Source organism: Thermothielavioides terrestris, chromosome 2 (assembly GCF_000226115.1).
Source record: "Thermothielavioides terrestris NRRL 8126 chromosome 2, complete sequence".
In the NCBI taxonomy this organism is placed as follows: domain Eukaryota; kingdom Fungi; phylum Ascomycota; class Sordariomycetes; order Sordariales; family Chaetomiaceae; genus Thermothielavioides; species Thermothielavioides terrestris.
In genome coordinates, this window is record NC_016458.1 from 4,537,058 (window position 1) to 4,557,808 (window position 20,751).

The 20,751-nt window shown below is 58.8% G+C and overlaps 4 protein-coding genes across 4 annotated transcripts; 3 read left to right on the plus strand and 1 right to left on the minus strand.

Moving 5' to 3' along the window:
- The first annotated feature begins 847 nt into the window (after nucleotides 1-847).
- Nucleotides 848-2,482, plus strand: THITE_2113860 (uncharacterized protein). The gene has a single exon (XM_003652352.1). The coding sequence runs from the start codon at nucleotides 970-972 to the stop codon at nucleotides 2,347-2,349; it is 1,380 nt and encodes a 459-aa protein (XP_003652400.1). The 5' UTR covers nucleotides 848-969; the 3' UTR covers nucleotides 2,350-2,482.
- A 527-nt stretch (nucleotides 2,483-3,009) lies between these two features.
- On the plus strand, nucleotides 3,010-4,073 carry THITE_2143700 (uncharacterized protein; the record flags this gene model as incomplete). Its single annotated transcript, XM_003652353.1, has 2 exons — nucleotides 3,010-3,259; nucleotides 3,349-4,073. The coding sequence occupies 2 exons, from the start codon at nucleotides 3,010-3,012 to the stop codon at nucleotides 4,071-4,073; spliced, it is 975 nt and encodes a 324-aa protein (XP_003652401.1).
- Nucleotides 4,074-4,998: 925 nt separating this feature from the next.
- THITE_2113863 (uncharacterized protein) lies at nucleotides 4,999-7,595 on the minus strand. The gene is made up of 2 exons (XM_003652354.1): nucleotides 7,239-7,595; nucleotides 4,999-7,158 (listed from the first exon to the last, which is right to left on the minus strand). Exons 1-2 carry the CDS (start codon nucleotides 7,348-7,350, stop codon nucleotides 5,171-5,173), a joined length of 2,100 nt encoding a protein of 699 aa, XP_003652402.1. The 5' UTR covers nucleotides 7,351-7,595; the 3' UTR covers nucleotides 4,999-5,170.
- Nucleotides 7,596-15,648: 8,053 nt separating this feature from the next.
- THITE_2113869 (uncharacterized protein) lies at nucleotides 15,649-18,781 on the plus strand. The gene is made up of 3 exons (XM_003652355.1): nucleotides 15,649-15,809; nucleotides 15,871-16,122; nucleotides 16,195-18,781. Exons 1-3 carry the CDS (start codon nucleotides 15,807-15,809, stop codon nucleotides 18,505-18,507), a joined length of 2,568 nt encoding a protein of 855 aa, XP_003652403.1. The 5' UTR covers nucleotides 15,649-15,806; the 3' UTR covers nucleotides 18,508-18,781.
- Nucleotides 18,782-20,751: the final 1,970 nt, after the last annotated feature.

Consider the following 20,751-nt stretch of genomic DNA (forward strand, 5'->3'; position numbering starts at 1 on the left):
TTTTCTTCGCGGTTGAAGGTACCGCCGGGCCACTCAAAATCGGGTACCTAGTGACGACATTGTTCCAATGGTGAGCACTGCAGGGGTTCGGAGCGCCTTGAGCCGCTGAGATCCGATCGGCATCTTCCGCTGCCAGGTGCTCAGACCTGCATTTTCAGCGCGAGCAGTCGAACATAGAAGGTACGGAATACACTACATATCAGTCCTCACTCGCTGTATGGACCAGGCTGGCGCGAGACCGCTGGCAAATGTTCGGCATATTCTACACCGAGGGACTCGAGACGAACGGAAACGGACACCGTTTCGAGCAGGTCGCGGCCTGGGTTTTATGACCAGATCATTACCGCGGTATTCCGTTCCTCACTCAAACGACAGACTGCCGCGAGCGGAGCCGCTGCCTGGGCTGGAAACCTCGTCCCGCGGCACCGCTGCGTGCTGGTTGGTTCCCTCTGTCCGAATCGCACGCGGCCGACTCCACTCGATTTGGCTGAAATTCCTGGGGCTTGCATGAGCGGGTCGGCGGCAGTACGGAAGCCTTGAGCAACCACTCACATGCAGCTTCGTGAGCTTCCCTCAAGCTCCCCAGGAACCTGAGGCGGGGTCCCCGTGGGACTTCTGCGAAGTGCATGGGGAAACGGCTGCATTATTTTTCTCCAGGTTCTCCAACAGAAGGTCTTCTTTTTTCCCGCTCGTCATATGTCTGCTTGAAGCTTTCTGTTTCTGATTATCCTTATCCCTTTCGTCACATGCTGTCATCGCCACCTGGGGAGCGTTCTGTGTACAGGCGGGCAATGAGACACTGACGCGCAAACGCATGTGATCGACTCGCCGCTGCGCTGTATATATTGGGCTGCTTCTCGCTCTTCCTTTACTTTCGACTCCCATCTCGCTACTCACGAACATCATCTGCTTAAACCGAGAATCCGGCATCAAGCACACGTATCTCTTTTCAGCAGCGGCTCGGCAATCATGACGCAGTCGTATCCTATTGCCGCGCCAAACATCCAGGGCATCGTGACACCAGTACTATCCGCCTTAGCTGGTGCCGCTGTCTCGACACAACCTCCCCCCGAGGTCCTCCCGTCGTTTTCGCCGATTCTCCGCCAGCGAATCCATCTTCTGTCCGCGTCCAGCCTAGAACCATGGATCCGACTCCTCACCTACGAGCCCTCCAAGGTGGCTCAGCTTAAACAAATCGCGCTGAGCGGCATCCTCGACCCTCACCCAGTGTCCGGCGAGATCGAGGTGGACTGGGACCGCGAGGTCGACGTCAAGTACAAGAGGCTAGACCAGGAGACGCTACAGACCTTGGTCATCATCAAGCGCCTCTCTCTGTTCTTCCGTCTAGTCTTCTGCACTGGAGGCCCAGGCGACGGCGGCGACGGGTGGAAGGTGGGCGAAGTTGGAGTTACCAGCCCCACGCTTCTTGGCTTGTTTGCTGGTTTCGACAGCATCCGCGAGGCCGAAGAGTCGTTCCAGGCGACAAAGACGACAACCAACGTGCGACTCAGCGTCAACGGCGGCCTCGCCTCAAGCGGCGCTCAAGGTGGTCGCAGCGCACCAGCTCCCGCCGCCGACGGAGAGACGGATTCCGATGACGCATATTGGGCTCGGTACGATGCGACGCCCTCTCGATCACCCAACTTGAAGCGTTCGCCGGCCCCCCGGGCGCTTGCACAAGCATCACAGCCCGAAATTCCTCGCAGCGGGTCGGCCGAAGCCGAGGCTGCCTACTTTGCGCGGTACGATGCGATCCCCTCTCAATCGCCCGACTTGAAGCGCTCCCCGGCGCCCCGCGCGCTTGCGGCAGCGCCACAGCCCGAAATTCCTCGCGGCGGGTCGGCCGAAGCCGAGGACGCCTACTTTGCGCAGTACGACTCTGTCCAGCCCGCCATGGACAACCAGGATCCCGACGAGGAGTTCCACCGCGTCGAACCCGCCGAGTACGCGGAACCGCTCCCGCCTCTGGGTCTGACGAAATCGCAACCTGGGGAAGGCAACTGGTACAAGGTCGCCCAGGACGGGACCCAGGACTCTCCGGCCATTGCGAAGCCCATTCCAGTGAGGCGGGGCTCGTCGGGGCACGGAGGAAGCGACGACGGGACGCGCGACCTGGCTCACCCGCGTCCTGCTTCGAGCGCGAGTTCCCGCGGATCCCAGACGGTCGCCCGGCTCGAAGGCGTCGCCGAGAGCCGCCAGCAAGCCGAGTTCGGCGTGAAACAGCACATCTCGCGGAGCATCAGGAGCCTGTTCCTGCTGTCGCAAGCCTCGGGCATCGACCGGGAGGAGTTTGAGAGATTGGTCCGGACTGAGCTCGACGTCCTGGGGATGGTGGAGAACGACATCTAGTTGATCCGCTCTGGGATGAATTTTCTTCGAGGGATCTTCGGGTTTGTATTGTTTATCTGCCCGGTAATTTGCATGTTTGGGGTGAGATGGTCTTTTGGTACAGTATTCCACGGTTGAGAGGTCCGCTTGTGCTTCGGCTCGCTAGGTCACCGGTCCGGCTCGCATTTGGGACGGCGTTGACGGGCGTTTTGTGTGGCGTGGTCATGGTCGATATACGGATAACTGCACAGTAGCTCTATAGGGCTTGTTGAGAGAGACATCATGCGTTAGGTCATTAAGTTATAGTCTAAGATAACCCGATGTTCTTGAGAATGAACCTCGGTTGTGGTTAGGCGCTGGTTCATATTGCCGTCGGGATGTTCGGTGTTCAAGAGCAAAGTCGGAAACTGGGTTAGGGTTGAAATCATTCCTCGAGACAGCGCGATCGATGCCTCAATTCTCAGGCAAGAGCAGCCGATACTGCTCGCAAAAAAGTTCCAAGCGCGCAACTGCGACCAGAGACCAGACGAGGGTTCGAGTTCCGGGCAAAAAAGAGCAGCGACAGAGGCAGGCACGCCCGCAAATCCACATAACAAGGAGAAAGCACCGCGGCCTGCCCCGGCTGGGAAACTTTCCAACTTCAACGCCAACCCGTCAACCTGAGCCGCCACAGATCCCGCCATGATACGCCCGAGGTTAAGGATACCGCTGCGGCCGCGTCTCGTTGCGGCGCCGGCGCAGGCGTCGTCTTTTCTGCCGATGGCCTGCTGCCGGGCACGCTCGCTGCACGCACTCGCTCCCCTCGACTACAACATGAAAAACGAGGCGTCACAACACGGCATTGCTGACTTTTTGTCGCCCACCGCTTTCAACATCGCTTGGACCCAGTACCAGACACACCTCCTCGACAAGCTCAATGCCTTGACAGCAGGCATGTGCCTCCATGATGAACGACTGCACCTGAGCAAAGCAGGAAATAGGAAAAGTCATACTAACGTTGTTTTCCTACCCTCCGCGCAGAAACCGAGTGGGAATCCCGGCACGTCAAGGACATCGTCCTCGGCACCGCCCGCGATCCGAACCACGCGCCGACATTCAACTACGCAAGCATGATCCACAACAACCACTTCTTCTTCAAGCACCTCTCGCCCAAACCCGTCAAGATGCCCGAAGTCCTGCGCGGCCACCTCGAGAAGTCGTTCGGCTCCATCGAGACGCTCCGCCGGGAGATGATCTTCACCGCCGCCAGCATGTTCGGCCCGGGCTTCGTCTGGCTGGTCAAGACGTCGCAGCCCGGCCTGCCCGTCGCCTTCAGGGTGCTGGCCACCTACGCCGCCGGCTCGCCCTACCCGGCCGCCCACTGGCGTCGCCAGAGCGTCGACATGAACACCGCCGTCGGCGCCACCACCGACGCCGGCATCGAGGCCGGCAAGACCTATCTGGAGAACACGGCCTACGGCGCCGGCAAGAAGATCGGCAACCCGGCCACCGAGCGCCTCAATTTCGCGCCCGGCGGCACCGACCTGGTGCCCGTGCTGTGCCTCAACACGTGGGAGCACGTGTGGTTGTGGGACTACGGCTTCGGCGCGGGGCAGGCCGGCGGCGGCAAGCTGGAGTATGCGGAGAGGTGGTGGAACCTGATCGATTGGGAGCGCGTGCAGAAGGAGGCCGACATCCAGCGGCTGGAGATGTCGTCCAACACGAGCACGCCGGTATCGAGTCTCGCGGCGGCGGGGGCAGCGTGAGAGCCAACACCGCCATGTCTTGCAGTGACCCGGGAAAAAAACTGATCGGGTTTGTATACTATGAGCCGGGGAGGGCGGAAAAGCCCATCTACCACCCCTGGCGTGGGACCTGGATCTACTTGTACAAAATAGACGCTGTTGCGGAGTGCACCACGATGGAACGGAGAACGAGGCCGTCCACCAGTGATTTTTGCCGGCTCTCCCCGAGTAGTCATGCGAAAGTCGTCTTGGGAGGCATCTTGGGAGTCAGACGGACTCACCGCTGGAGCATCACGGTGCCACTCCAGTATTGAGGTCAATTGTGACGGTGTTGGGAGAAAGCTGACAAGCGCTACGTTCGGCCGCTCAAGCAGCAGCGATGCCGCGCGCGTATCCATCACGCATTGCAGGGGCGAGGAACCAAAGTGTTGACCAACTGTTCTTCGTTTTCAGCTCGGCCTTGGCCAGGCGGGTATAATCCCAGAGACTATCGTACACTCCCACTCGTTGGATCTCGTTCTCTGCCATCCATCCAATCCATATATCCATCATTCCATCCGTTCGCACACCCGCGTACAAACTCCAGCCCGGTCCCGTGGTATCCAAATCGCTCGAGCCCAAGTCCCGATCCCCAACTCCTACATCATGCATGCTGCTCGACCCTGTATATATACATATATATACCGGGGAGACACCGGATATTAAGAAAAAAAAAAGAAATAAAAAAGAAAAGGAGTAAAAGAAGAAAGAAAAAGAAAAAAGGGGGCCAGGCATGTCTGACAGGCCAGTCCAAAAGTACTGCCAGACACCCCACGCTCCCTGCCACGGCCACTGCCAGTGACAGTGGCACTGCCCACTCCTCTACCCACCCATCCATCCACCCATCACCGCATCCCTATCCAGTGTCGTCCAGAGAGAAAGCTTGTCCCAACCAGAGTCCCAACCCTCCCTCTCTCTTTGCAGCCAATACTTGCCTCGCGGCAACCTCTAGCAGCCCGAGTCACAAGAGTTTAAGAACGTAATAAAATAGCGTTTTTAAAAGAGAAGCAGAAGAAGAAGAATCGAAGTAGAAGGCTTGCCTCAAGCAAGCCGGCGTTTGAAAAAAGGGCTGCAGAGAATCAGATGAGCAGGTAATCCCACCCCTTCATCTGCATGACATCCCGCCAGTGGATGTACTGCGTGTGTGGCTGCGACAGCGGCTGCAGGGGAGCCTCCGGCGAAGCGGGCGCTTCCGCGGCCGGGGAAGACTCCGTCTTGAGCTGCTGCTGCTGTTGCGACGATTGCGGCTGCGGCTGCGGCTGCTGCTGCTGCTGCGCCAGCTGATCGGCCCGCAGCCAGACCTCGCGCAGGAGGCAGGCGACGCGGCCGAAGCTGCCAAAGTTGGCGAGGTCGCCGAGCTGGGCGACGCGGTCGTCGAAGAAGGCGCGGAAGGGCGAGCCGGCCAGGCTGACAGAGCCGCCGATGAGGTAGACCCAGGCGAGCGAGCGGTCGAAGCCGTGGGGGCCCGAGGGCACGTGCTGCAGCACGGCGGTCAGCTTGTCGACCAGGCCGATGCAGCTCGCCTGCGCGGGCGAGAAGCCCGGCACGAGGCTGCACAGGTAGATGCGCGCGGCCAGCCGGAAGGCGGCCGTCATGTTCTTGCTGAGCTGCTTCGGGCTGAGCGAGCCGTTGGCGTTGAACGGCAGCACCGGCGGGCCCTCGCCCAGCTCGGTCAGGCCGATCTGGTCGCCCAGCACGTGCACGTGCTGGCAGAGCGTGATGTCGTCCATGCCGTCCCGCTTGAGCGCCTCGAGGCAGGCGATCTCCGAGATGAGGTACATGACGCGGTCCTCGCAGCCCATGAGCTCCCGCAGCCCCAGCGACGGGTTCACCGCCGAGAGGTGCTTCTCGCGGTACGTGTGCGCGAACGCCGGCGCGCGCCCCTGCATCGTGGCGCCGAGGATGTCGATCCACGCGGTCAGCGTCATGTTGAAGGGCGTCTGCGTCAGCGGCTCGTTCGGGTCCGACACGATGCGCGGCAGGTCGAGCTTCTGGACCAGCGAGTGCACCGCCTGGAAGTGCTGGTGCCACGGGATGTCCGGCAGCGTGTCGTCGAAGCGGCCGACGCCGCACTGGAAGAAGATCAGGCCGAGCGCGGCCTCGAGGATCTGCTGATGGTTCTCGTCCCTGTTGAGCGCGTCGCAGAGAGCCGAGATGGTCGCGTACCGATGGCGCATGATGTCGCCGTCGATCTCGTCGCCCTGCAGGCCCATCGCCGCCTTGTAATGCTGCGCGGCGATGCTCAGGCAGCAGTGCAGGTAGCCCTTGTTGTTCTGGAGCGCCGGGAGGATGAGGTCCGAGCTGACCGGCCCGTGCTGGTTCAACTCGAGGATCGGGAAGATGGTCGGGAGCACGAATTGGACGAAGTGGTCGAGCAGCCGCTGGTCGCCCTCGTCGAGCTCGATGGCTACTTGCCTCGACGCCGTCACCGGCCCTTGCGAGAAGTCAAAGAAGTTCACGTTCAACGTCTCCTCCGTCAGCGACTCCCGCCGCTCCGAGTACACCTGCTCCGTCCATTCGCCTTCCAGAGGGAACTGGGGCAGGATGGTGCCCGGGGGCGGCGGGGTGGCGTAGGTGCTGAAGGTCGACGTCGTCGATTCGCGCAGCGTCGGGACGTCGTTAATGAACATCTGACGCTCCGTCTTGACGTCAATCTCGTAAGGGGAATAGGGCGAGAACATGAACTCCGGGCGCATCTGCGGCGTGAAGGGGCCGAAGTCGTGGGAGCTCTGCGGGCTGTTGAAGTTGAAGCCGAAGTGCGAGTCGATCGAGGCCGACCGCGCGCGGTCAAGCGGATCTGAGAAGGTTGCCGACGTCGGGAGCGAGTGCGAGAGACCCGGCGGGGAGCCGACCGATGTCTGGATCGTGTGCGTGTGTGTCGACTTCTCAGACAGCTTCTTGCGCTTGATGATCATCTTGATGTCGTCCTTGTGTTTCCTCCGCGCATCGTTGTTGCTCCACCACATCGGCCGCTTGTACTCGCATGCCAGACCCAGATGCTTACAGGCTGTGCACATGGGCGAACCCTCGTCGCACTTTTTCCTCCTGAGCCTGCATGTGTAGCATCCTTCATGAATAGCACAGTCAGCTTCCGGATCCGGCGAGCAGCCGTGTCGGGAGGGGGGTTTGGGGTGGGTGAGAACCAACCTGTCCTTGAGCGGCGATGCATCTGCGTCTTCTGCTTTGGGTTGGCATTGGCGCCGGCCTTGGAGGCCGACTTGCCTTTTGTTGTCGTTGTCGTTGTTGTCGTCGTGGCCATCTTGAGCTGCGATGCCTTCAAGAGCTCTCCTTGGTGGCTGGGGGGTAGTGTTGACATTTGTATCCTGTGTACCTCCTGGGGGTGGGGGGTGACCAGGAGGGGTGGCGGCCCGGGGGGTGTGAGCTTGGGCTGGGCCGAGCAAAAGCGGGAAGGCTGATGAGCCGGGGCCCCTCGCTCCTGGTTCACGTCCAGATGTTCCAGGGTGAAGAGGGGGTCACAATTCGAGTTCGGGGGAAGGGGGGCCTTGTCCGGGGAGTCGAGCTCGCAACCCTCCGAGCGCTCCTTGAAAACGTATTAGATTATTGTTATCGTCGTGAATGAATGACTGGATCCGAGCAAGTCCGGCTTGCGTTTCGTGGGATCTGAACGATGGGGTAAAGACAAGTGCTGCCGGGTCGATATCGATCTGGTTGGACGGCGCAAGTAAGTCTAATTAGAACAAAAGAGAGAGAGCGTCCAAAGAGTCTGTTGACTGGACGGGACTGGACTGGACTGGACTGGACGACACCTGGATCTCCAACTTCATTTCAGGCCTGCTCGAGGGAAGGGAGACATCTGGGCAGGCCCGAGAAGTGGGCAAATTCTTATATCTTGGCCAGCTGAGAAACGAACAGATCCGCCGGGCTCGCAGCGATCTGCTGTTTCTATTTTTGAACATTGTGGGCTAAATGCCCGCTTTCTGTATTTGGCCCAGTTTGGTGATATTTGCCCCCTTTCCGCTCTGGGTGCATGCATGCGTGGCCGTCCGCTGGTGAGCGAGGTCGGTGTCCCTCTGCACGCACTCGCACTGGGGAGGGACAAACAGGGGGTCAGGAACTGCGCTTATTGGAGCCAGTCGCCAGTGGGCAACCAATCGGCATGTCGCTGTCCCCGGAAGGGAACACCAACAATCGACCCCACCGTCCTCGGCAGGGAGTGGGAGGCAAGTGGGAGGGTGACATCGGCGACATGGGGTCCGAGAAGGGCGGGCACCCTTGTCTTCCCCATCTCGGCCGCCCAACGACGGGGAGGCCACGGAATTCACTAAAGAGGCAGCTGCATGCATATCGAAGTCGAAGGCCGGCCGCCCATTGGTACGGGGGTCAGGCCCGCCTGCAGCGTACCATTTGGAAAAGGACTTGAGGTGACACCAGGCAGACTGCCTAAACTCGCTTGGGAAAACCTGGTCCGTCCGCTCGAACATCAGCGGCCGAAGGCTCGTCCAAGTCGTGTACTCCAAGTCGTGTACGCCGTAGATCTCCAGGCGTGCAGGCAGCTGAAGAGGCGGCCGGAGCTCAGAAGGCCGCCGGGCAGATGAAGGGTCGTTCAGTGTCGACTTAGGTTCTTCCGTTGTCGAGATTCGAATGGCGGAGGCTGATCATCGCGAGTAGAGCAAAGGCCCTAAGCCCCAGAAACAGCCGCTTGAGGCCGCGTTGGAGGAGGGTGGACCAATGGGCTCGACTTTGTCCCCTCTCTTGCCGATATCCCCTGCAAACTTGTATCGAGATAGTGCATGCACATCCTCCGTGCCATCCATGGCCATGTGAGATGAGCAGCGGAATAGTGCCGGCCCTAGGTATGTATCCGTTGGGCAGTTGGCACTGGGCCAGGCAAGGGCGTTCTCAGCGAGACGCCGTAGCCAGTTGCCCGCCCAACACAGTGCATACCTCACGGGTCAAAGGAACTGCGCACTCTCTCCCGCGGCTATCGTTACTTTGGTTGTGCCTCCACGATATGGCACACAGCACCTGCTGCCCGCTGGCAAAGCCTCACCGAAAGCCGACAGCTCGTGATTTCCCATCGGGGTTGGTGATCCGGGCCGGCAACTGAAGGAATCCCTACGTTCAAGCACCAGCACCATTCAACGGCCTGCCCGGCCCCTCGTGACCTGATCGAACGCAGCGACTTTCCTCTCCCGTGACCGGGGAAGAAATGCCCAATCTGAGCAGGCCGCAAATCATCAAGGTCCTGCTGGCGGTCGGTATGAGATTGGCCGCCTCGCAAGCCAGTCGCTGTGCCTGTCTGGTCTTGGTTGAATGTGGCTGGCCAGCTCCTGGCTGGGGGAAGAGGCCGGGGGTGCAGGCCGGTGCAGGGCGGTGGTAGTGTACGGGTTGTGCATTGGGACAGATCCCTACTGTATGGACGCAGTATGGTATGTGTGTACCTGGTCGGGGTACCTCTGATCCTGCGGGGATCGAGCGGGCGACGCCAGGTAGCTCAGGTAGTCAAAGTGACAAGAATTCCGGGATGACGGAAGAACTGTGAAGTCAATCGCGGCCAGGTGTGAGTGTTACCCTTGGTACTTGAGCCATGGGAAAAATTTGCGCAACCATGCCATGATGCCGTGCCCGCAGTATGGGCGTGCCGACGTACCGTAGTAGCATGGCCGCACAGCGCGGAACGCCGGGTGCGAAGCATGCAACCCGAAGTGCGGTCGTGTTGTGTAACATTATGGTGTGGTGTAGGTGGTTGAGGAACAGCGGCTGACGACGTTGATTTGATGGAATGCGGCGGGGCCAGTGTGACGGCAAATCGCTCGTGCATATCAGCGTGCGGCCCGAGGGGCGGCAGCCAACCCAGATTGGCTCGCGCATCCAGATCAGCCAGGGTTTGGTGCAGGGGTCTATGCGCTAGTGGAAGGGTGCTCTGAGCAATAGCGCGGGAAGGAGCAGGGGTTGTGTTCAGATGGACCGGGGTACCGCTGGCGTGTGATCCCTGCTTTGATGCTCCCGCTCTCAGCCGGCGGGATGGAGAGGCACGGCGGGCAGCCTTGCGTGGATGGGTGGAGGGGAAGAGCGGCTCAATTCTGGCATCTCCAAGTCGATATTGCAAAGGCAACGTTAACATGAACGATGAGCACACGGTACTTAGCACTTGTCCAGCAATCTCCTCGATACCCTCGGGCGCCCTCGGGTCTCCGGTGAAAAAGCACAAATTTCAGGGCTGTTCAATGCATCTATCTGCCAACTGGTGAAGTGTACTAGTAGTGCAGAAGCCATCCCAGACTTTCTTCAGAACTCAAGCGCCAGACTATCGGATATGGCTGTGGATAGAGGTACAGATCAACTTGCATGCATTCCTTGACGCTGATGTCGGCGTCCGGCGTTGCGTCTGGTGCCTCGCACCAGCATGGAAATCGGTTGTCGGGTTGGGGGTTCCACTTGCTAGCTTGTCACCCTGACAAGTTTGAGTGGGCTAATTAGCCGCTGTCTGTCCGTTTTTGGACATTTACACTAGCTGGATCACCAGCTCGTGGCCAAATTAGCCCTCGGATGTGATGGGAATTAGCCCACTTGCGTCTCTGGGCTAATTATGCCCAGAGCCGCGCGCTGTGTGACGGCAAGCAAGAGCGTTCTATTTTTATTTGCCCACGATCTCAGATCTTAACCCAGAATGTCAGTTGGCTTAATTTGCTCCCAAGACCTGGGGCTAATTGTGTTTCTCTCAGGGTGCCGGCCGAGTCTCCGGGAGCAACGTCCAAGGCTTTTCACGGGCCCGACAAACCTCCGCCAAGTTCGGCGGGGGTCACCCACCGCTTCGCTCATCCTCACACTTTTGCCACGACCGCTGCCAAGCAGAACCGTATCTCCCACCACCTCACCACCTTAGCCTCAGTGCGGGCAACACGGCAAAAGATAAAAACCACGGGCTCACGGTGCCGACGGGATCGCTCAGGGTGCCATGCCACGCTGGGGCGGAAAGCAATTGTTGCGCGACCCTACGACTTATTTGACAGGATTATGCCGTCGAGATGCCTTGATGATCATGGCGAATGGCTGGCTGCCCTCGGGTTGAGGCATGAGAGATTTCTGCCCTCCCCAAGGTGAGGGGAAAGCGGCCCCCCGAATTTCCAGTTGACCGCGTCTGCCGAGCTTAGCGGGCAACTGCCTGACATGGGTAGTGACCACGACGCAGCACACGGCTCCCTTCCCCGGTTCTGGACACCGGGCCTCGCAATAATTTCATGACTGACCCAGTGCACAATTCCTCCTACACGTACGATGTATCTGAGAACTACACTAGTTAACGGGCCATCGAAACTTACCACAGTTTGCTGCAGAGCGATCAGCTAAGTGGCGGAACTTTTGGCTCAGACAAGACAAAGTTGTCAGCTAGTGTCGCCGACGCAAGGAGGGGTGGATGTAAAATCTGGCTTCCTCAATGCGTCGGGAGAGTTGCCGGGGACACACCGGTTTGTGCAAATAATGTGCACTATGTCGTGTTCACTGCGGAATACACCACTCAATGCGACTGCGCCGATAACGTTCGCCCTGCTCCCGTCGTGCAGATCCTCATGAAGACTCCCGGACTTCCTCCCACTCGCCGGTTCAGTGGATTTGCATTCATTGCAGGGGCGCACGGACGGCCTGCAGGCTGAAAAGAACCGGATGGGATGGGATGAACGTCGAGGATCCGCCTAAACCCGGCATCTGAGCCTGAAGGCCATCTGTGTGCGCCCGGAACCGAAAAATGGCAATAACCATGGTAACTGGACGGGTGGCTCAGCTGATTGCATTATCATGCTAAATGATTGCTACCTACGATTACTTGGTTATTACACTAGAAGGTTAGACTTGATGCGATTCATCGTCTGGAATTCCGAGGCATCATTTACCACAGGCCGGCTGGTGGCCCTTCCTGTTCTGGAAGTCAGCTTTCATGTGGATCTCCAAGAGATCGTTCAACCCCTCACGAGCTTTTTCAGGGATCCGCAAGCGAGAACCCCCAGGGCTGAAGTTAATGACCCACTCGCGTAACGGGGAACATGGATCATGCTGAAGATCCCGACGTGGAGATGAGATGCCCGCGCGCGCATGGCAGGGATCTGGGAGCTTGTTAGCATGAACACGCTGGCGATGAACGTTAACTACCTTATACTACATACACTGCATCACTAGTGTGTGTTTGTGAAGTGTAGGAGATTAGACTCATGTTCGAAAATGTGATATCGACCCCATGCCGAACCAGGCCCCGGCGAAAATTTCAGAAATCCCGTCTCCTCTCGAGTCCCTTGGACAATTCCTTTCTCTGGTGTACACTAATAGCGCAGTCGAGCCAACGCACGTGCAACGCCGCGAAAATTACTCACGTCAGCTTCAGACCCCAGAAACGTGCTCTCATTCGGCGTTGTGAACAGGACCGGCCCGTGGACGGTGCGACGCTACGGACCATAGTTCCGTCGCACCTGGCCATTCACGTTCCAAACTCAACACATTTGAAGTCAGTTGCGATATCGAGCCCTCCACTCATCATCCATCCACCACACCTCTCTGGCCGACCCGGTCGCAGCCCCCTGAAGTCATGTGAACCTAGGCTACGCAGTAAGGCCGCCAGACGGATCTTGCACAATGCTTCGGCTCCAAGCTTGACGAATAGCCGGCCGTTAAGGGTAAACGTAAGGCATGACAGAGTGGTTCGCCGCGGGGCTATCGTCGGTTTCGCGACAGACTCTCTCCGACCCCGGCATCGCGCTGGGATCACGGGTGTGCATTCCGTGTGCCTCACCAACTACGCATTCGGGCAAGCCTGCGACGATTGGTGGCCGCTGGAACCAAGGTGGTTGAACCTGGGCGCCGCGGTCAGAAGACATGTGAACCTGGGTTGGTAACTGCTCTGATGCATGCAGAGAGCCGTTGAGTGCGTTCGGGAGGCCGGGACCGACCGTTGACCGCCCCACGCGACGTACGATCTTCGGGGTCTCGGACAGAGTCTCTGACCTCGTTGCCGCTGATGACGCTCTAGAAGACCAGAGCGAGACCTTCGGAAGCACACGAGGTAACTCAGACAGGTACTTCTGAGACAATCAGAGCCGGACAATATGCGTCGAAGACAGGACTTGGCCCTTCCGTTGAACAGAGCTCGGGAGACACAGAAGTCGGTGTGCTCGCTGTCCCACTTGGAGGAGTTCCCGACGGAGCCCCCACCATCAAGCGAGTCCTCAGCCGGTGGACCAAGGATGCGATGAGGGGTTACCTTTCGGCCGAGACCGAGTGATGATGCCGTACGGCTTGTGGTTCCGATTCCACCGGCCGAGCATCAGTTAGGGACTGAGTGGAGTTCATTAGGTTGTGAGAGGCTGGCATGCAATTGCGGCGCGCGCAGTGAAGATCACGAAGATCCGAGGCGGGGTAAGAATCCTTGTATGTACGAGAAGCTGACCACAGGGCTGTTCCGGAATCAGACAACTTGCTGCAGTGGAGAGGATCTTGGTATTGAAGCAAAGGAAAAAAATGAAGGGGAAGTACAGAGAAGTCGCCCGCTCGTTGGCCTCTTCAACTTCGCTGAAGGGGATTATTCGAGACGTTCGAGTCACTGAGAGGTGCTGTTGACGTGGAAGGGTTCAATAACATGCAGGGACTGAACTCACGAGTCAGATACTGTGTATCTAAACGGGAGCAACCGGCTTCTGCGAGAGGACAGCTGGTCCCGGCATCTGCGTCACCTGATAAGATACACTACTTGCCCTCAGCTCCCGTCTCCGGAACCTGAGATGGCTCACCGCCACCGGAAAAAGATGCTAATGATGCCGGACTCCACGTCCAGCGCAGGTCCCAGTTGTCGTCGAGACTCTACTCATTGTATTCCGGCCTCGTGGACAATGGCATGTCCTCTCTCATCATGTGCCTCTTCGAGGTCATGTTTGCCCCCCATCCTCAGCTCGACGTGCCAGGAAGGCGGGGTAGGGTGGCTGGCCAAGGCCACCCCATGCATGAGCAGGGCATGCACGGGATGCCGGCCGATAGCTTCATTCAACTCCGCACGCCACAAACTGCCTCGGTTGGGGAATGGCTGGGACTATCTCACTTTCAGGCGAAAGCTCCAATGTCAGCCGGACCGTCCCATGGTGACCGCAACTCTTTCCGCGGCCGAAAATCGCCGTGCTAGCTGCCGATCCAGCTGTTTCTCAAGGCCAATTGCGCTTTCCTTCACCGGTTCAAGCATTGCCAACCGAATTGGGTCTGGGCTGGGCTCGGAGCGAGCGGAAAGGACCTTTGGATGAGTTTGAGCCACGCTGCGCAAGACCCGTAACAGTGCGAAGTGGCAGCGGCGGGCCTCGAACTGCTGCAACAACGGAAGTGATTTTCGGTCGCCAGAGACAGCGAACGGGAAAGACTTTGCCGGGCCGACCAACTCGTTGCAAGTCGAGGAGGCACGTCGAGCTGCCTCCAAGGCCTCAAGCGGCGAGGCGAAACGTGATTACGCAGTATGGACGTTGCAAATGAAAGTCCAATGGCCGCCGGCGGGGTCACGGAAGATAAGGGCGACGCCGCGATTGAGGCCTCATGATCCGCGTTCATCAGTGTCGGGGCGAGCGACGGTCGTGGCGTCCATTCGGACTGTTAACAGATATGCAACGTCAGCTCGGTGCGTGCGGAGTCTAGTGAGAAATCGGCTGGGCTAGGGAACTCCCCGATTCCTTCCCGCCCAACGCTCAACTCAATATGCCACATCCCAGTTGTCTGATCGGGACTAGCGCAAAGTCCCTGGGCGCTTAGGACGTCTATTTTTCGAAGCGGCCAATGGCGGAACGGACCAATCAGACGAGGGCACCTTCCGATAATGGCAGGCACGGCAGGGCTTTCCGCCCAATGAGGACCACAGGCGACCCTCTTCTACCGGACTCTCGCAGCTAGTCCCCCCACTTTCAACCACTTTCACCTGCAATGCAGCACCGAGGCCATCCCGCTGCTGCCCAACCAGCCCTCGACTTTCTGTCGTCTTACCGCTGGCCCTGCCAGAGCTCGGGGTTTCTCGCACAACGGGACTCACGTACTGGAGTTTCACGCACCCACCCAAACTGCTATAATTATACCCTGGGCAGGTGCTAGGGAAGCCACAGTGGCAGGAAATGGCAGGCATTGCTGGGGGCTTCGCTGCTGTTGAGGTGCTGGTTGAGGATAGCACCATCCTACCTGTCCGTACTGTCTTCTGCACCTCCGTCGCTGTGCCCAAGCTCCGAGAACCACCTCCCTGGCAACGGTGTCCCGTTCTCGTGGCTTCTGCTTCCACACATATTGGCTCTGAACCCCGCCGTCACACCACATCGCAGGGGTCCCCTCCCCGTTGCTGCTGGTTTCCCGTTCCTCGTCGCAGCGCAGCGCACCTTGTCCGTGGTCGGTCTTGTCCCGTCCCAGTCGGATCCATCACATCAGATTTGTGACCGTTGTCCCCGCCGGCGCTTGCGCATGGGCACCGCTGCTGTCTGCGGTGGCTCCCGAAATCGCGGCTTTTGCCATACATAACCTCCTGTAGGCGCCCGCTTGCTGCCCCACCACCTCCGGTCTCTCTCTTCCTGGTTTTGGCTCTCGGCAAGCGGTTGAGCGGGCATGCAAAGCTGGTCTTGCCCTGTCTGCTCTCGGAAGTGGTGGTAGCATCATCAATCCTTAGCGAACACAACCTGGATAAGGACTAGACCTCGCCGGCAACGGCACCGGGAACAGCCGCATCTTCATCGTCTGGAACGATAACCCACCATCATGGTACGCCCGACGAGTAATGGTCCAAGGGCCCACCCTGTCTAAGACACTAACAATCGCCCAGGAACAAGTACAGTTCGCCGCGCGCGAGCAGCCGCGTCAGGAGATGCAGCAGAAGGCGCGGAGCCGAGATGTCTTCTTCTCGGCTGCAAAGGTGAAGCACAGACCGTACTCGGTATACACCGAGTTCATGGAGTCGGATACCGAAATCGAGCACGGCGACGACCAGGAAGACGACTCGGAGGTGTACAGCGAATTTGGGGATCTGGAGGGAATTGAGGACGGCGACTACTCTCCCCGCGTGAGCATCGGCTCGGTACGTGCCTTCTGAACCTCCGTCAGCAGCTCGGGCAATTCAAGGGGTAGAGCGCTCATGGAAATAATGCAGTCCGGCCAGCCCAGCTTAACGACCCTCTCGACGTACGACGAGGTCCAGACCCCGAGGTCGCTGCGGCACCGCCCCTTTCCGTTCGAGCATGACGCGAAGCAGCAGGTGGAGGGGCCTAGGGGCCCGCATCTGTTCCGCAGCTCCATGTCGTCGGCGCAATCGATCGAGCTACAGCATGCGCTCACTCTCTCGCCAATCACGCCAGAGGAACCGAAATTGATGGATTTCCATTTGCAGGACGTCCATCTTACTCCCCTGCCGAAGAAGAAGCGCGACACGGGCCCCTTTCAGTTCACCGACGAGGAGCTGGACACGGCGACACTGACAAGTTGGACCCCGGAAATGGTGGCTCAGCAGATGCTCAATGCTGGCATTGAGCTCAGCGCGGCAGAAAGGTTCGTGGAAAACGACATCAACGGCGCGATTTTGGTTACGTTGAAGTTTGAGGATCTGAAGGAGCTCGGTATTACTTCGTTCGGCGTGAGAACTGCCATCTGGGAAGAGATCCACAAGATGAGGAACCTCAAGAAGCCCGAGCCGAGGCCCGAGACGCCCATCGAGGACGAGCCGGACAAGGCAGTGAAGCGCGAGCTGCGGAGGAAGGAGAGCAGCACTGGCAGTCGGAAGCAGAAGCCGCGGATGAAGGTCAACGACGTTATTACCCCGCTCGAGTCGGTTTCGATCGTGGGCATCGAGCAGGTCCTGCCGAAGCCTCACCACTGCTCCAAGGGGGAGAATTGCCCCAAGTGGAAGCGGAACCAGCGGTTGATGGAGGCCTTCAAAAAGGACCACCCCTTCATCCACGACAATGGCATCATCATGATCGCCGGCGACCCGGGAAACCCGGAGACAGCCGAGGCCATTATCTCGAGCGACGACTCACTCCGGCCCGTGTCAGACGCTGTGCCCTCCGTGGTGGCTTCGTCGGACGTCATGGGCCCAGGGAGCCTTCCACCGCTTCAGTATCTCCAAGAGGCGACGCTGCGCAACATCCAAGCTAGGGACCCTCAGGAAAATGTCCGGCAGTTCCTCGACTTCCAGCGGCCGCACCTCAATGCCTCCAGCGAGGTGCCTCCCACTCCTCCGTTTGAGATCTTCCCGCAGGGAAACCAGCAAGCGCCGCACGCTGGTCTCCGGAGCCTTCCGAAGCTTACTATCCCTTCACAGCCGGCGGCTTCTCCTCCTCGGCGAGAGCCGCAGTCGACGCAAGCGAGGTCCGCTCGTCCTGTCTCAAAGGTCATCCCCTCATTCCGGGAACTAAGCCCATCGTCCGATGAGGCAACCCCGACTGCGCCGTACCGGTTCGGCACTCCCTTCTCGGAGATGGATGTGCCGGTCACAGTGACGGAGGTCCCCGAAGTCTCGCGAGATATCTCGCAGTCTGTACCGCCAGACATGAACTACCGCCACAACCCCGCTCCTCCGCGCTCCATGTCTCGCAACGCCATCCGGAGGCCTTCTTTCCCCGTCATGCCGGCTCTGGATGAGAACTCAATCATGACGCCAGTGAACCAAGCGCCAAACCCCTCGTTCTCGCAGCGAGTCGGACAGCGGCCCCTGCAAGCGCCACCACGAGTCCAGTATTCCTGGTCCCAGACCGAGCGCCCGACCCTCGAGAAGGCCGTGCCGCCGGCATCCGAAGCACCTACTGCGGTCAGCACCAGCGCCGCTGGCGGGGTGAAAACGGTCAACATCGGCGGGCGGCTCTCGCCCATCAGCGATAAGCCGCAAGTCGACATGACGGGCGGCAATGCCATCTCGTACCAGGGCCTGATGCGCAAGCGCAAGACCAAGATGCTGCGACACGAGTGGCACGAGTACTTCTTCACGCTCCGTGGCACTCGGCTGACCATGCACAAGGATGCCGCGGCGGCCGCGTCCATGAACAAGACGCTTGAGTACATCGACATCGACGACTACGCCATCGCGTGCAGCGGCGTGGCTAGCGGATCCAAGCTCAACGCCGCCTTCAAAGCTATGCACATCCGCCGCGGGTCGGACGACGCCAAGGGCAAGGACGACGTGGGCGCGTTCAGCTTCCAGCTGATCCCGCAGGACTCCAAGGGAGGCGTGAAGCTGCGCAAGCGCGAGAGCGCCATGCCAGGCGCTCTGTCCGGCGGCGGGAGCAATGCGAGCTCGACCAGCTTGCCGCCGGCGATCGAGGGCGCCGTCAACGGCACGGGCAAGACGCATCACTTTGCCGTCAAGACCCGCGACGAGAGGATCGATTGGATGCGCGAGCTGATGCTGGCGCGGGCGAGGAAGCAGAAAGGGGAAGGATTTGAGGTGAGCGTGAACGGAAATATGATTTGAGCGGTGGTCGTGTTTTGCTGCGCTCTGTCCCCATATGGGGTTGTACTGACATGACATGCTTTGCTTTCCGCTTTCCGCTTGTACTCCCACCCCCGTTCTTTGGATTCTGTTTTCTTTGTCTTGTCCCCCTTTCCCTATGGATTCCCCCTTTCGTTGTTAGCGCATGATACCTGGACTGCTTTTTTTCATGTTCGTGCTTCTCATTTCCAGTTTCTCTTTCATCCTGGTTACTTGAAGCTCCTTTTCGATATCCTGCATGCCGTGGCGTGTCTCGGCGTTCTAGTTCATTTCTCGAGCTCTTGGCGAGTTACTTTGGTGTGGTTTGGCGGCGCTCCGATGGGAGAGTGTCTAGATGGAGAAAGATTATGGCAATACATTCGGACTACACTCTTTCCGAAGGATGAGGGAGATGTGGGATGTCTGGGATGGACGACGGAAGCCGAGTAGATTATGCGGGTGCCACAGGCTAAGGACTGGTTGCTCAGTGAGTTTAGTTAGTTGATAATGAAAAGTCCTTGCATTTACGTTGTGTGGTTTGACGATGTCAGATGTGCGGCACCCAGGAATCTTGGCCGTGTAGGCGCTGCAGTGCGCATCTTTGCAATCTGATGACGCATCTGCTCTCATCCGCTCTTAGTCCCCAGGCTAGCTACCTTGCCTACCTTCCGTGTACCTGTCCATGAACGTGTCGTACCCGTGGAAGTTGTAGAAGCCGTCTCACTTGGGTTCATGAAGTGTCGTTGCAACACCTGACGACCACGACAGATGCACCTGGCTGCCAAGCAGGTGTCATATTCTCCTGCCTTGGTCATACGAATCACAGGTGTCTGTTATGCACCCTCCGCGGAGGGCCATCATTGGGTCAAGTCGTGTATCAAGATACGCAAGATCCCCTTTCCTACCTTTGCGCGACTGTTTGACCACCACGCTGTGTGACATGCGAGATGACGAATACGGCGGTTCAGGTGCATATGTCTTGGCTGCGTACATCAATGTATGATGGCTGGCGCAGCTAAAGCACACTCTAGAGCGGCGGAAATGCAATATCAACGCACCCATAATATGGGTGTTTGCAGCACCATTCATCAGTTCGGTCCAGGCCTGGCGGGCATGTCCGGGACTTAGGGGCTGGTTACCCGGTCGACGTTTGGGGGGGGGGGGGGGGGGGGGGGGTCGCACGCGCTTCACATGATGCCTCTCCTATTCGTCGATAGTAGTAGGAGATGGTTTCCGACTGTGGAACTCAGAGCTGGCCACGGCCGGAAGGGCGGTCGTTGTGCCTGATGGGTGAAACAAAACGAGCACCCTTGCTGCTCCCCATCCATGTAAGCCGCAAGGAAGATGCGCCAGCGGCCCGACGGTCGCGAAGAGGGCCGGCCTCCATCTCTGCTCGCAGACTACGTCATTCCTCTAGATTAAGTATTCGGCTCCCTCCAAGCCCAGTTGCGATAGAGAGTTCAATCCATTAACCTCGGCAGCGCTGTCTCGGCTGTTCGTTGTCGCCCCAGTTGGGCAAGGTCGAGCTCGTTGTACTGGCTGGTGGCCAGCGAGTGGTCCATGTACACTACAGTACACGACCTTCACAGCGAAGTCCAGTTGGACCAACATCGTTGGTGAGGACGCGTAGCACTTGCAATTCGTTGGTGGTCAGCCGATCATCAGAGGCATCCATGCTCAGGCAACTACCACGGCGCGTATGTTGGACATCGCGGACCTTGTCGGCCTCGGAAGTGAATTCCTCAGCCGAGACCTGTGATATGCCCACGGCAAGCGCTGGAGAGACCGTTGCTGGCGTTTAAGAAGTGGGCTGTGCAAGAAAAAGATTTGGCACGTGCACACTTTACGGAAGGACAAGGTTGCGCACGGGCCATCAGCCCTGGCTGGCCAACTGCCATCCAACCGCTTGGGACGAAAATAGAAGGAGCAGCCCGGTGCAGCCAATCAGGCTCGCGGCCGCGGCGCAAGGCGGCTCTTTTTCAAACATCAGCTCCGTGGGTCCAACTTCAAAGAACGTCCTCCTTACCACTCGTGCCGCTTCAAGGTCACCTGGGTCTGTCGGAGAGGTCATCGGCGCTTCACATCGACCTCTCATCGACCCGGCATTAGAGTATTTCCAGACGGCCAACAATGCACTGCCACAGCTTGTGGACTTAGTTGACCTGCTGTTCCACTTTTGACAAGATACTCTTGTCCATCTCGCCACGCAGTGAATGGATTTGCGCGCAACGCCGGGGAGAGCTCGTG